Raw genomic sequence first — 12,949 nt, 5'->3', positions numbered from 1 at the left:
CCATTGCTTCCTAGGGGAGTTGGAGGCCCACAGAGAAGACTTAGCCCCATCTCCTTCTGGCCTGTTGCAGGCTCCCAGGGCTGAAAAGGGGGTGACATAAGGCTGTGCCCAGGTGTGGAGAGTCAGGGGCGAGGGGCCCTTCCCTTCTGGGAAGAAGCTGCAAGTGCCAGGAGAGGAGGGCCCAGCTTCTGGCCTGGTGCTGGGCTTCGGGATTGCCCGTGCCCGCCCAAGTCTTACCTTTAACCAGGGTATGCTTGTCCGTGGGGGAGGAGCGAGCCAGCACCCGCAGCTTTGGCCAGATCTTGTCAATTCGCTCCTGCTCAATCTGGAGAGGGATGGGGAAGGGGGCGGGTCGGTGGGGTCGGGGAGAGAAACTGAGGCCTGGAGAAGGGAGGGGACATGCCCAGAGTCACTGGGCTCTTAGCAGCACACTGGCTGGCTTCTGTACAATCATGCAGCACCCTACCTCCCAGCTCCCATCTAAGCGCGTTTCCCTGAGGATGCTTTACGTTGGGACACGCACCTCCCCCTTCTCGTTGCGGATCCTCCTGTTGAACTCCTTGCCCTCGAGGCACAGAAAGTCCTCCCCAGGATGGATGATGCCACACTTGATAGCGATGGCCCGAGCCGTGTTGATATTGTCGCCAGTGACCATGCGGACCGTGATGCCTGCCCGCTGGCACTTGCGGATGGCTTCTGGGACCTGGGCAGGAGGGCAGGGGCCATGGGGGAGGGCACCACCTCACGCAGACTCCCCCTGCCTTCATGGATTCCAGAGGAGCCCTTCTCACAGGCAGCTCTACTGAAAGGGGACTAGATGACTATGAGATACTGATGACACACATGGCACATGGGCCATAGCCTCCCTTCCTGTGCCAACGGCAGGCATTATTAATTGATCACACATCCTTTAATTAAACCCTGATGTGGTTCTCATCACAGAGTCCCAGGTGGCTACCACCTATTGACCATGACAGTCCATGCTGAGACAGAACCATTGGCTGTCTCGACCTGGGCAAAGACTTTGGAAAGACTTCCACGAACGTCTCCTCAGATCTGGCCCCAGGTAAACTTGGCCAGGTGAACTTGCCTTTGCCTCATCCACATACACAGTTCCTGCAAACTTGACAAACCTATTTGTGTATTTTCAGTTTCTTGGGGGGACATTTGCATTTGGGGGCATTTTACTTACAGAATGTGACACGGATTTAGAATATGTATAAAGGATTATGCTTCATGTAAAATATGTCATTTCTCTGCAATAATAAGGATAAGTTCTGTCCTCTCTGACTGTAATGACAGACAGATATCTGGGACAATCAGGCCAGATCAGAGCCAGCCAATCAGAAGGCACAAGGCTTCCCAGCCCCGCCCCACCCCAGCAGCCGACCCTGAGCAGAGCTGAGGGTTTCCCCACGGAAACCAGCCTGGAGCTGGGGCAGCCCTTTATACGCAACAGAAATCAATGGAATGAGTGATCCTTACTAGAGGGCAGTGACAAATAATAGAATAATATTTGCTTCAGAACGTCTTTCAGTGGGAGAGAACATGTCAAGGGCAGAAAATCCAGTTGTTTGGAAAGACCACAGCCTGTTAGAATCTCCAGCCTGGAAGGGCTCAGTCTGAAGTTCCCTCCCTGCACACCCCACAGTGACCAGGAGTGCACTCCAGCATCCACCTGTCAAGCCACTGCTGAGGGAGTTGGAAGACTATGGATTGAGTTGTATTCCCCCCGAAAGACAGACTGGAGCCCTAAGCCCCAGTACCTGTGTATGTGACCTTGCTTAGAGATAGGGTCATTATAGTGGTAAATCCAGCTAAAATGAGCGCGTCATGGTAAGCCCTAATCCAACAGGAATGGTGTCCTTATAAAGAGGAAATTTGGACACAAAGATATGCAAAGGAGATGCCATGCAGAAATCGGGGTGCTGCTTCTATACTCCAAGGAGGCCAAAAGTAGCCAGCAAGCCACTGGAAGCTGAGAGAGAGGGGGAGACAGCTCCTCCCTATCGTCACTGGAAAGAGCCAGCCCTGCTGACACCTTGTTCTCAAACAGATGTACAGCCTTCAGGACTGTGAGACAACAAACTGCTATTGAGCCACTCAGTTTGTGTGACTTTGTTACAGCAGCCCTAGAAAACTAGTACAAAGAGTTAGAAGGTGGGGCCAAGCCTGACTGGGACAGCTCCTGCCTGGGGTCTCCTTTCTGCCTTCAGCAATGGTAAGAACAAGGAATCGGCCTTGACTATCTCGCCTGTGTCCACCCCATCCACAGCACCTGCCACTCCTTCAGCCCCCACCACCATCGTCTCAAGCTGGGTCATTGCCCAGCCTGCCTCTGGGCAGGAGGGCAGGGGTCATGGGGGAGGGCACCACCCTCCCTGCGTACCCTGTGCAGAGGGCATTGCCTGGCCCCTCTTTCCTTACCCTGGCCACCAGTGACCTGCCTGAGTGTCAGCCTGTGGGGCTGCTCTCTTTCAGGGGTTCCACCCTGATGCCTTCAAGAGGAAACCTGCAGTTCTGAGCATGGCTGTCTTGTGGCGTGAGGAACAGATGCCCTGGAGGGGCAGGGTCCCAGTAAGGAGTCCTCTCTAGCTACTGGAGTTGTCTAAGAGGCCGGCTCTGTGGTGGCAGGCAGTGATCTCCCCATTGTTGAAGGGTTAGAGCAGGGCCAGCTGACCACCAGCCTCCTCTGGGGCTTATTTCCAGGGCCTGGGGAGAAGCCTTCCAGTGCCCACTCGGGGTTTGGGGGCCACGTGAGCAAGGCCCCTGCCTCGTGCCACAGCGGCTAATCACATAAGCAAACGTGACCTCATTCTTACAGGGCTGGAGGGAGTAGGGATGTGGAATGTCCAAGATTCTGTTTATATAACTTACTAATATCCTCATGATGGCTGTAAACTGGGCTGTGGCCCCCTGCTGTCTCCTGCCCCTGAGAACAGCAAAGAACTGCTGTTTCCTGGGAACACACACCTTATCTGGCTCCTGCCCCCAAAAGGAGGAATTTAGGTTCTTGGTTTCAAAGATGCTGGAGGTCCTGGAGTTGGAAAGGACTTTGGGTCATTGACTTTGACCCTCTGCTCATTGCCTAGATCTGTTCCCAGGTGTTCTCAACAGATGGGCTGGTCAGCCTCTGCTTGCACACCCCTGATGACAGGGCGCTCCCTCCCTCTAATGCCCACTGCTTCACTGTGGAACAAGTCTAGCTGATTTTTTGACACAATCTTTCTTTTTTCAGATAGCAGAGCATTACCCTGTGTCAGACCTGTACTCTGTTTGGAGGCAGGGTCTTTGGCACAGGCCTATACAAAAGGCTCTGGGAACACAGAAGGGGGTTTTGTGCTGCTGAGTGTATGTGCTACTGAAGGAGCACAGAGGGCACTGTTGCTTTAGAAGAAAGTGGGTGGGGAGGAGAAATCAAGGAGGACTTCCTGGAGGAGGGGATGTTTGAGCTGCCAACTGAGGCTCTGGTTCCTGGCATTGTGCCAGGGCTGAGGCTACACAGATGAAAACAGATTAGTCCTGGCCACAGAGAACTGTCCACTCTGCACTGGCAGAGAAGGCCTGAAGTACGAACGGGCCTGAGGGCCATGCTGCAGGTGATCTGGAGGGGCTGAGGGAAGATGTGGGGTAGGGACGGGAGACCATGAATTTGGAGAGGGGCAGAAGGTTCTGGGCCAGGGATATGCTCCTTCAAGCACTGGGAACTGTGGGAAGTTCTGAGCCAGGAATGAGGTGATTGGTACCGTGTTTTACAAAGACTCTCACTTTCAAGACTGTCTCCCAGAGCCAAAATCTGCCATATTCTGGGCCTCTCCAAGGAAGCTGGCTTCATGAGAAAAATGAGGCTGATTTTTACGGACCCTATACTTTCTTCTGTGCAGTGGAGAGAGGGCTTGGGGACCAATGGGCTGGGCTGGGCTCTGCTCTAGGGTCTCACATGAGCCCTGGTTTCTTCATCTGTAAAATGGGTACAATAGTATCTACCCTTCAGCAAGGCTGGGAGGAACTCTATGACAGGGCACACAGAGCCCACGCACAGGATGGGCATGTGCATACCTTTTTCAATTCCCTTTTCTCTCATAAATGCAACACGGCATTCACGAGGCCCCAGCCACTCTGCATCCCTTCCTGCCTTCTTGCCCTGCTCATGCTGTCCCCTCTGCCTGGAATGCCCTCCCTCCCTTAGCCTCTATGTGTCAAGTCTTTCCCATCTTATAAATGAAATGCTCTCTATTCCTGAAGCCATTCCTGATTCCTGCAGCCCAACGGGATGTTTTCTTAAGCTGCTCTCAGGACTTAATTTTGTTGCTCACTCATTTACTTATTGGACAAACAGCTCTGGAGCATCTAACTGCTCTGGACACTGAGGAACCGGAGATGATTACGACTCAAACCCCAGAGGCATCGATCCAGTTGAAATATGCTTCCCACATCAATAAAATTACTGTGAAATTAAAAATAAATAAATAAGTTTGGGAAAAAATGACTTGCTAAAATTATCCTAGATATTTCTCACTGAGGAAAAGCAGCCAGGAAATGGGTGCTTCCTGTTTTCATTAAATAAAGGCTTTTAAACATCTGTTGTTTCTGGTGACAGCCGTTGTCTGTGACTCCAAGGGCTTCAAACACCCCCAGATAACCCGGCAAATCCCAGACCGCTGCTCTCCTGATGGCTTTATCAGCACTGACTTCAATCAGCCTTGGAAAATGGACCCACTGTAAGGGCCGACAGTGGGGTGCTTTGGCAAGGGTGTCTTGATCTGTTCTACCCTTTGGTCTTCTCGTGGGAGGAAGGCAATGTGGAGATTCAACCCCTTGACAGCCAGGGAAACCGAGGGAGGTAGAGATTGTTTTCTTGCAGTTGCAAAATGAATCTTGGTGTGTCTGCAGGAACCTAGAGATGGTCCGGGCTGAGGTTTTACCTCTGGCTGAGCCTCCTAGGCTGGAGGCACCAGGAAGGGAGTTCACCTGTGAGATTTACAGAGGGTGACAAAGAATTCTGTATAAAGGGATGAGTCCAGGAGGACAGAGCCCTGGGGAGCTTGACAAAAACACGGCCACCATAAGCACACACATTCCCTGAAGGTCGCCCCTAAAACCTGGGGATAGTGGTTACCTCTGAGGTGGGAACCAGGGAGCTAGAGGGGGCAGGAATGACCTACCTAAAAAACAAACAAATAAGCAAAACCATACCCACCCATCTCCTTGGGTGCTGCATCCATCCCGCCCCACGCGGAGATGCTGAATCAACATGTCTGAGCTTTTATGCTTGCAAGTGGTGTCACCTGCAACCCTGCTGTGTCCCTCACTGTGAATGTTGGACAGTCTGATTCTCTCAGTTTTCAGGTGGGGAAACTGAGGCCATCTGTGAGGGATTGGCAGGGGCAGAATTAGAACCCATGTCCCTTGAGTCTGCTGTGTCACTTGAGTAAGTTGCTGCTGTGAGACAGTTTATGACTCCTATATAGACATCCCAGGGCTGAGTCAACAGGAGAGAGGGTGGCCCATGTTGATGCCCTGACTGAAGGAAGTGAGGGAAGATGGGAAGGTAAGTCTTCCAGTCAACCATCTCTCTCTCTGGGGATGTCAGAGCTTGGGAGGGACCCAAGGGGCACCTGGGCTGACCTCCCATTTCATAGCTGAGAACACTGAGGCTCACAGAGGGAAGTGGCTTGTTAGCGTCAAAGTTGGGGTTGGGGGTTGGCTCCAGGCCCCCCTTTCCCAGAGTCTGTGCCTGCAGCCAACTTCTCTGGATGACCATGCTGTCAACAGAAAATGCCAGAACCCAGCTCTGCCCCCTCAGGCCCTGGGCATGGGGAGCTCTCATCCTTGTCCTCATCTGCTCATCCTCTTGACTTAGAACTACTTGTCCTTTGTGTGTGTGTGTGTGTGTGTGTGTGTGTGTGTGTGTGGCAACCAGGCAAAGGCCCTGAGGCAGGGAGGCAGAAAACCTGTTCTAATCTGGGTTCACTCAGCCACTTTGGGCACATCACTGTCCCCCTTTGGGCCTCAGTGTTTTCTTCTGGAAATTGGGGTTTGTGGGGGCAGGTGTTTGGACTAGATCATTCACTCAAACCTCAAGTCATGCCCTGTTAGTGACGTGAAATTTGTTTAGTGGGTGGTGACCAACATTTTAGAAAAGAAACAAAGAAATAGAAGAACAGAAAATAGTTAAGTGCATCCCATTATTTTGTGAAATTCTTGCTTTGGTGAAATGTGTATGTTTACTGAGTCATGACATAAAATACATTTCTTATTGTGCGTCATGGTCAAATAACAGTTTGGGCCTGTCCGTGTCTTCCATTCACCTAAGGGATGTTTCCAAGGCAGGGTGGTGAGCCAGGAGCTCTGGGAGGGCCTGGGAAGGGGGAGGCTGTGGGGTTGGGAAGGTCGGGGAGCCACAGGGTGTGGGCAGGCCAGCCTCAAGTGCTGTGCAAGGATGAAGAGTTTTCAGTAACGAGATAACACATCACAGCAAGGCCTGAACCCATTAGTGGCTGGTAATGAGCAGGTGTCCCACAGGGAGGCTGATAAACGGCCTGTCTGTCCATGGAGAGAGAGGTTTGCAGGAAAGCACGTGTGGGCTCCACCGCCAAGCTCCAAGGGCATTAATTGTCTTTGCTGTTTTAGGATCTTGATAGGAGTGAGGAAGCCACAATGACACCCCCAAGGAGGGTGTGTGTGTATGAGAGAGAGAGAGAGAGAGAGAAAGAGAGAGAGAGAGAGAAGCACTAGGCATGGTGTAGAAGACTGGGGTTCCAGTCCCATTCATTCTTATTCATTCATTCCGCAAACACTCATTGAACACCTTTGGTAGGCTAGGCTGTATGTCTAGGGCTGTTATGTGTCCCTGGATCTAGGGTAATGAAATCTACTGAAGAGGGCATGAAGGAAGGAGACCCACGTATGTAGGCCACCTATCTTGTACCAGATACTCTGCTTGTTGCTCATAGATGCATGATCTGAGACTTCATGATATCCCAGAGGGGGTGTGTGTGATACTATTATTATCCCCAGTATGCAGATGAGGCTCAGAGAGGTTATGTAACTGGTTCAACGTCACACAGCCAGCTGTGCTGGCACTCAGGATCACAGATCTGTCTGATGTCTGAGCTCACACTTTGAACCCTCTCCCTGCTGCCTAAAATGTGAAATGCCTGGGACCTCCTAGTTTCATTTTTCTTTGGAATGCAGAATCTTACAACATCAGGGCCAGGAACTTGGAGGGAATCTTGTCTATCCCTTTTACCTTAAAGAGAGGGAAACTGAGGCTCAGAGAGGAGTAGGGAACGGCCAGAGACCCCCAGAGAACAGTGTCAGGGTAGGTCCTTTAAGGAGTGGAGGAGGTGGGCCCTCAAAGCATCAGCACCAAATCTTACAGCCAAGGCCAATCTGGACCCAGCCAGGGCCTGGCCAGGGCATCCGGTCTGGACCTAGCAGCTGAGTGAGTCCTGGGAGGAAGTGGAAGCCAGCCCCTCCTGCACCCTGCCTCATGCCCGTGGTGCTCCCCTGGGGCCTGACAATGTGAGCTGACTCACTCTGCCCGCCCATGCACCGTTTTGGAGATTCAGGACAGCTTCCTCTGTTCCCCACAGCCTTTCTTCAGCCTGGAAAGCCACACAGACCACACACATCCCATCCTCCCCTGACCCCGGCAGCTCCAGCACTGAGTTCTTGGTCTTCCCCCTTCAGGTGCAGATTCAGCTAAAGGAGACTGAAGACCTACTGTGTGCTGAGCACCCCACTAGCTGTACTGATAGGCATCACCTCCCTTGATCCTTGTGAAGTGGGTGCTGTCAGCCCCCTTCCCTTCTGCTTGAGGATGTGACCTTAACTTTCTAGCTCTGTTCCCCTGGAAATCTGATGAAAGGAGACTCTCAGCTGTGTTCCTAGGCCAGCTTGCTAGGGTAGACTGGCTGGTAAACTGCATCTTCACTGGGAGAACTATAAATACTGACAGGGACACCACACTTCGGGTTCTCCTGAGTGCAATGACCCTTGCTATTCGGTGTGTCCTTTGTAGGGACCCTGGAATCCACGTTTGTGGATTTGTTACAGGAGATCCTGGCTCCTGCGGGGCAAGAGGTTTCTAAGGCAGGGCAGCCCCTACACCTGTCCCTTGGGGGACCAGAGGGAAGAGCTCATGGTGGCTGGCTGGACAGCTCGAGGACTGCCCCCGTGGCAGAGCAATGCCTGCTGGCAACCTGTGGGTTCTGTGTCCTTCTGGGCTGACCTATGCCACGTGTGGTCTACACTGTTTCTCATGGGTAATCCTCTTATGAGGATCAAGGAAGGAGATCCCCATGGGCACTGTGTGGAAACTGAGACTCAAAGAGGTGAAGTGACTTATTCCAGGTCACCCTGGTGGCTGGCCTCCCAGCCTCATCCCCTTTCCCTAAGCTCGCTGGCCTGGGGCCTACCTCTGGCCGCACCGGGTCCTCAATGCCCACCACGCAGATGCAGGTGAGTTCGTTGAGGATGTCATTCTCATTGTCCCAGTCCGGCTCGGGGCTGCTGGGGAAGTCGCGGTAGGCCACGCAGATAGTGCGGAGCCCATCGCAAGCCATGGGCTCAATCACCTTCTTTACCATCTCGTCCCGGTCGCGGGGCCGGAAGACACGGGGCTCTCCCGCCCCATTGAGGATTTTGCAGCACCTGGGGGAGGATGGAAGGGAGATGGGGAGCCCAAGGAATGCTCCTTCTGAAAGGCTTAGAGACCACCTCCCCACCCTCGTGATGCCCAGCTAGCTGTGGCTGGTCATCCAGTGCCCATCTAGTTCATCCCCCAGGCAGGGTGAAATCAGGCATCCTTCCTGCAATTTTTGCCCAGGACACTCAGCAAGCGGAGCCCCACTTTGATGTATTATATACTCACAAGATTCATCTGAAATAACACTCCCACAGCTGAAATGGTTTACAAAGCACATAAAACTCAGGCTAGTAGTTCTTGAGCCTGCCTGAACATTAGAATTGCTTGGAGGAGCCTTTAATAAATATCCATGTGTGAGCCTTGCCCCAGAGGTTCCAGTTCAATTTGTCTGGGGTGAATCCAGGAATCAGTTTTTTTTTTAAACACTCCTCAGAGTGATTCCAATGTGTAGCCAGGGTTGAGAACCACTGGGGGCTAGACCAATCCCCTCTATGTACAAGTGGGGAAACTGAGGCCAGAGAGGGGAAGGGATTTGCTTAGTTCACCAGGCTTATTTCCAGCACTCCTCTGGAGTCAGAGGAGTGTGGCTAATAATGAAAATAGCTACCATCAACCGACTCTATGCTAAAGGAAGTGAAATAAGAGAGATCTAAGTGTGATAATGGGTAGAACTCCTGATGAACCAGCAGCTTAGGGAGAAGGGGGAGGACTCTGGCTATAGAAATGTTTAAGAGGATATAGTGGAAAACACAGTGGCCAAGGGGCATGAAAGTGAAGATGAGTCTTGCTGGATGACCTTGGGCAGGGCCCTCTGTGACTCTGGGTGCTAGACGGCCACTCCAGCCGGGCAGGCTGCTGAGCCTGGCCTGGATGGCAGCCAGTGCTGTATGACCCTGACACCCCCAGCTCCCTGCACCAGGGCACAGCCCTCAGCCCCGGTGTCCTGCCCAGCGCTTACTTCTTGAGCACGATCTCAGAAGCCCCCTTGCTGTACATGCGGAAGCTCTCGTCGGGCAGCTTGATGACAGTGCTCATGGACTTGCGCACGGAGTTGAAGGTGTACACTTTGTACAGCTTCTCCTCTGGCATCTGGCTGCGCACAGGCTCGTAGTCCTGCTTCAGGTCCAGCATGAAGCCCAGCAGGCCGCACTCCGTCTTGTTGCCCACCTGCCGAGGCAGGGCGCCCTCCTTCTCTGGGGGCTGCGGAGAGAGGCAGGAGCGGCTGGCACCTGGTGGGGCCTGTGTCAGGGGAGCCTCTGCCCCGGCTGCCACTGAGGCTCTGGGACTGCCACTAGGTGGTATCTGGGCTGGGGGCTGAGCCCTCAGGGAGCCCTTGGCCCATCCCCTGCACCCTCAGGGCTCTGCATCCCAGGTCCAGTCCTGGCTCCGGGTGAAAGGAGTGAAGCAAAATTAGCTTTTAAAAAAATTATGAATTATTTCAAACATGAAAAAGAGAATGATGTAACAAAGTTATGTGCCTACCACCCAGCTTTGTAGCATCTTAACATTATGCCATACTTGCCTCAGATTTTTGTTTTAAGAAGTAAAACATCACAGATAAAGTTGAATCCCCTCTGCAAACCTCTCCCCATATGCATAATTCACTCCTTGTCCCAGAAACAACTTCTGTCTTAAATTTAGCATTAATCATTACCGTGTGTGTATTTAACTGTTAATTCTGAGATAACTGTAATTCACATGCAATAAGAAACAATACAGAGAGATGCCATATACCCTTCATCCAGTTTCCCCCAATGTTATCACCATAGTATTAACACAAGTACCACAACGGAGATGGAGATGCTGACACAAGGAAGCCGACCTTGTTGAGATTTCACCGGCTTTACATGAGCTTGTGTGTGTGTGTGCGCGTGTGTATTTTCTATGCAATGGCACCACGTGTGGGTTAATGTGGCCACCACCACTGTCAAGATTCAGGACAGTTCATCACAAGGGTCCCTGTACTACCCTTTTTTTAAAGCTATGGTCATCACTCTCTCCCCCCACTCCCTGGCCATGGCAACCACTAATCCGTTCCCCGTTTCCAAGCTTTCATCATTTTCAGCCTGTTATATAAATGGAATCATACAGTCTGTAACTTTCGGAGCTTGGCTTCTTTGCTCAGCAGAATCCCCCTGAGATCCAGGCAAGCTGCTGTATGTGCTGATAATCTGTTCCTTTTGATTGCTGAGTGGTATTTCATGGGACAGACAGACTGTCCCTTGTGAGTTCAATCAGGTTGAACCAATGGAAACTGCTATTTTTGAATGTCAAAAATGGTCAAATATGGGCAGGTTCATGCAGTTTAACCTAATGAGACTCCTGACCTCAAGTAATCCACCTGCCTCGGCCTCCCAAAGTGCTGGGATTACAGGTGTAAGCCACCGTGCCCGGCTGTAACTGCGCCCGGTTGTAACACTGTTTTTGAGATTCATTCATGTTTATGGCTCTAGTGTGTTCCTTTTTAACTGCTCTATAGATGCCATGATATGAATATGCTGCAAAGACTTACCCCTTCCCTGAGTACCTCTCTTATTTCCTTCTCCCCTTCACACATTAGACACAGTCTTTGGCACCTGCTTCATGCTGGCCCTGTGCCCGCTGCAGGGCCATGTGAACCCCATTAGCTCCTGTCCTGGAGACTCCCAGAACACCAGCTGCATCTCCCCAGCACCTGTCACTTCCTCGCATGGCTGCCCGAACACGGGCTGTTTCATGCCTCTGTGCCTTCACCTCTGCTGCTCCTCCCAGGTGGGTCCCTCTCCTTTCCCTGCCAGGCAAACTTCCTCTTGTCCTTTAAGGACCAGCTCAAATATCTCCTTGTTTTTGAAAACTGTCATGTGGGTCTTTCTTCCTCTGTGTAAACAAGCTGCATTCTATTCCTCTCTGGGTTCTCAGGGTCAGTGCAAAGCCCAGCACACAGCAGGTGCTTATTAACTGTTTGCTAGATGGCTTAATGCAGACCAGAGTGGTGGGGGAGACTGGTTAATGGTAAGGACGAGATGCCTCCATATGGGCACTGATGTGGGATTCACAGGAGGCTGTGAAAGTGCAGACTTGCAGGTGGCTCCCACGTGCACCCCCCCGACCCCCATGCACACACCCACTCATGCCACTTAATAACATTCATACGGGCGACTCACGTGGAGCTGGCTTCAGGAGTGGTGAAAGACACCAGAGATAAGCCCAAACTCTATAGAGATTCTGAAGATGAAATAGCTATGAACACGCCTGTGTCCCCCTGAAGTACCAGATAAACCTCTCACAAGGAGCCCTCTACATCCTCGTCCTCAGTCTCCCTCATATTACCCAAAAGAGCAGCCCAGACAGGAAGGTGGACTCAGGAAGAGGTCAGCATGGACTGGCTGTGCAGGGACAGGGCGGACCCTCTGTCAGCAACTGGATATATCCCTGGCCTATTCTTCCCTCTTCTGCAGCTAGGGCTTGGGCCCAAGGAGCAGACCTGATTCACATGGGGGGAATACAGGCATTGACACGCAGTGGTCCTGAGACCTGGGGATGCATAGGAAAAAAAAGAGCCTTTGAACCTAAACCAGGTCCTCAGTTTCCCCATCTGTAAGATGGAGAGGCTGGAGCACATGCTTTCTAGCTCAGGGAAATATCAACCCTCTCCTTAAAGTGGATGTGGTGAGGGAGGGTAGAGTGAGGAAGAACTGCAGGTCCCTCGGTGGATGGTATGGGGGCCATGGATAGGGAGCAAGGCTCAGAGCACCTCCCCGGCTCCCACAGCCATACTGACCTAAGGCATCCTGTGCCTTGAAAAATGCCCCACTCCCAAGCTCTTTGATAGGTTTTACTAAGAAGCAGAGGAATATTTGACACAGCTTCCCATGTCTGAAGTTTGGGAAAATAAGTTCTAAGATCTTCCCTTTCTCTCTGCAGTATGCTGTTATTGTGTGCTATACATATATATACAGATACATATATATATATATTTGCAATTTTATAATTAACTTTCTGTTGATTTCCAGAGTTTTATGTATTTTCCATAACAGTTTTTTCTCCCTCTACTAATGAAAGAAAATGACGATACAGAGGACTTAAATAAAAATGCCTAATTACTTATTTGCCCAAGAGAGCTGAGCAGTCATGCCTGCAAAACACCCAGGATTTTATTACCCTCTGTGAAATATTTTAATTTTCCTCTAAAAGGATTTCAAACAATCCGTGGTTGCAAATGGCAGAGCTGTCTCCTCCATAATTCAATTTGTTTCCATGAACTTGAGCTCTGAAATCGCCTACATGCATTACTAAGAATCAGGGACCCTCCCCTTT

The 12,949-nt window shown here is 51.4% G+C and overlaps 1 protein-coding gene across 17 annotated transcripts in view; it reads right to left on the bottom strand.

The window, feature by feature from the left end:
- Positions 1-12,949, bottom strand: part of ATP2B2 (ATPase plasma membrane Ca2+ transporting 2) — a 388,403-nt gene that overhangs the window by 25,811 nt on the left and 349,643 nt on the right. For all 17 annotated transcript variants that reach the window (XM_054481331.2, XM_054481334.2, XM_054481347.2 and 14 more), the window contains 4 exons: positions 9,612-9,853; positions 8,424-8,658; positions 524-703; positions 238-325 (listed from right to left, as the gene is read on the bottom strand). In XM_054481331.2, the coding sequence (XP_054337306.1) occupies positions 238-325; positions 524-703; positions 8,424-8,658; positions 9,612-9,853 (745 nt within the window). The remainder of the gene's footprint in view (positions 1-237; positions 326-523; positions 704-8,423; positions 8,659-9,611; positions 9,854-12,949) is intronic.

The sequence above is a fragment of the Pongo pygmaeus genome, chromosome 2 (genome assembly GCF_028885625.2).
Source record: "Pongo pygmaeus isolate AG05252 chromosome 2, NHGRI_mPonPyg2-v2.0_pri, whole genome shotgun sequence".
NCBI lineage: Eukaryota > Metazoa > Chordata > Mammalia > Primates > Hominidae > Pongo > Pongo pygmaeus.
The sequence above is the reverse complement of the archived record's forward strand: the minus strand, read 5'-3'. Positions and strand labels throughout refer to the sequence as shown.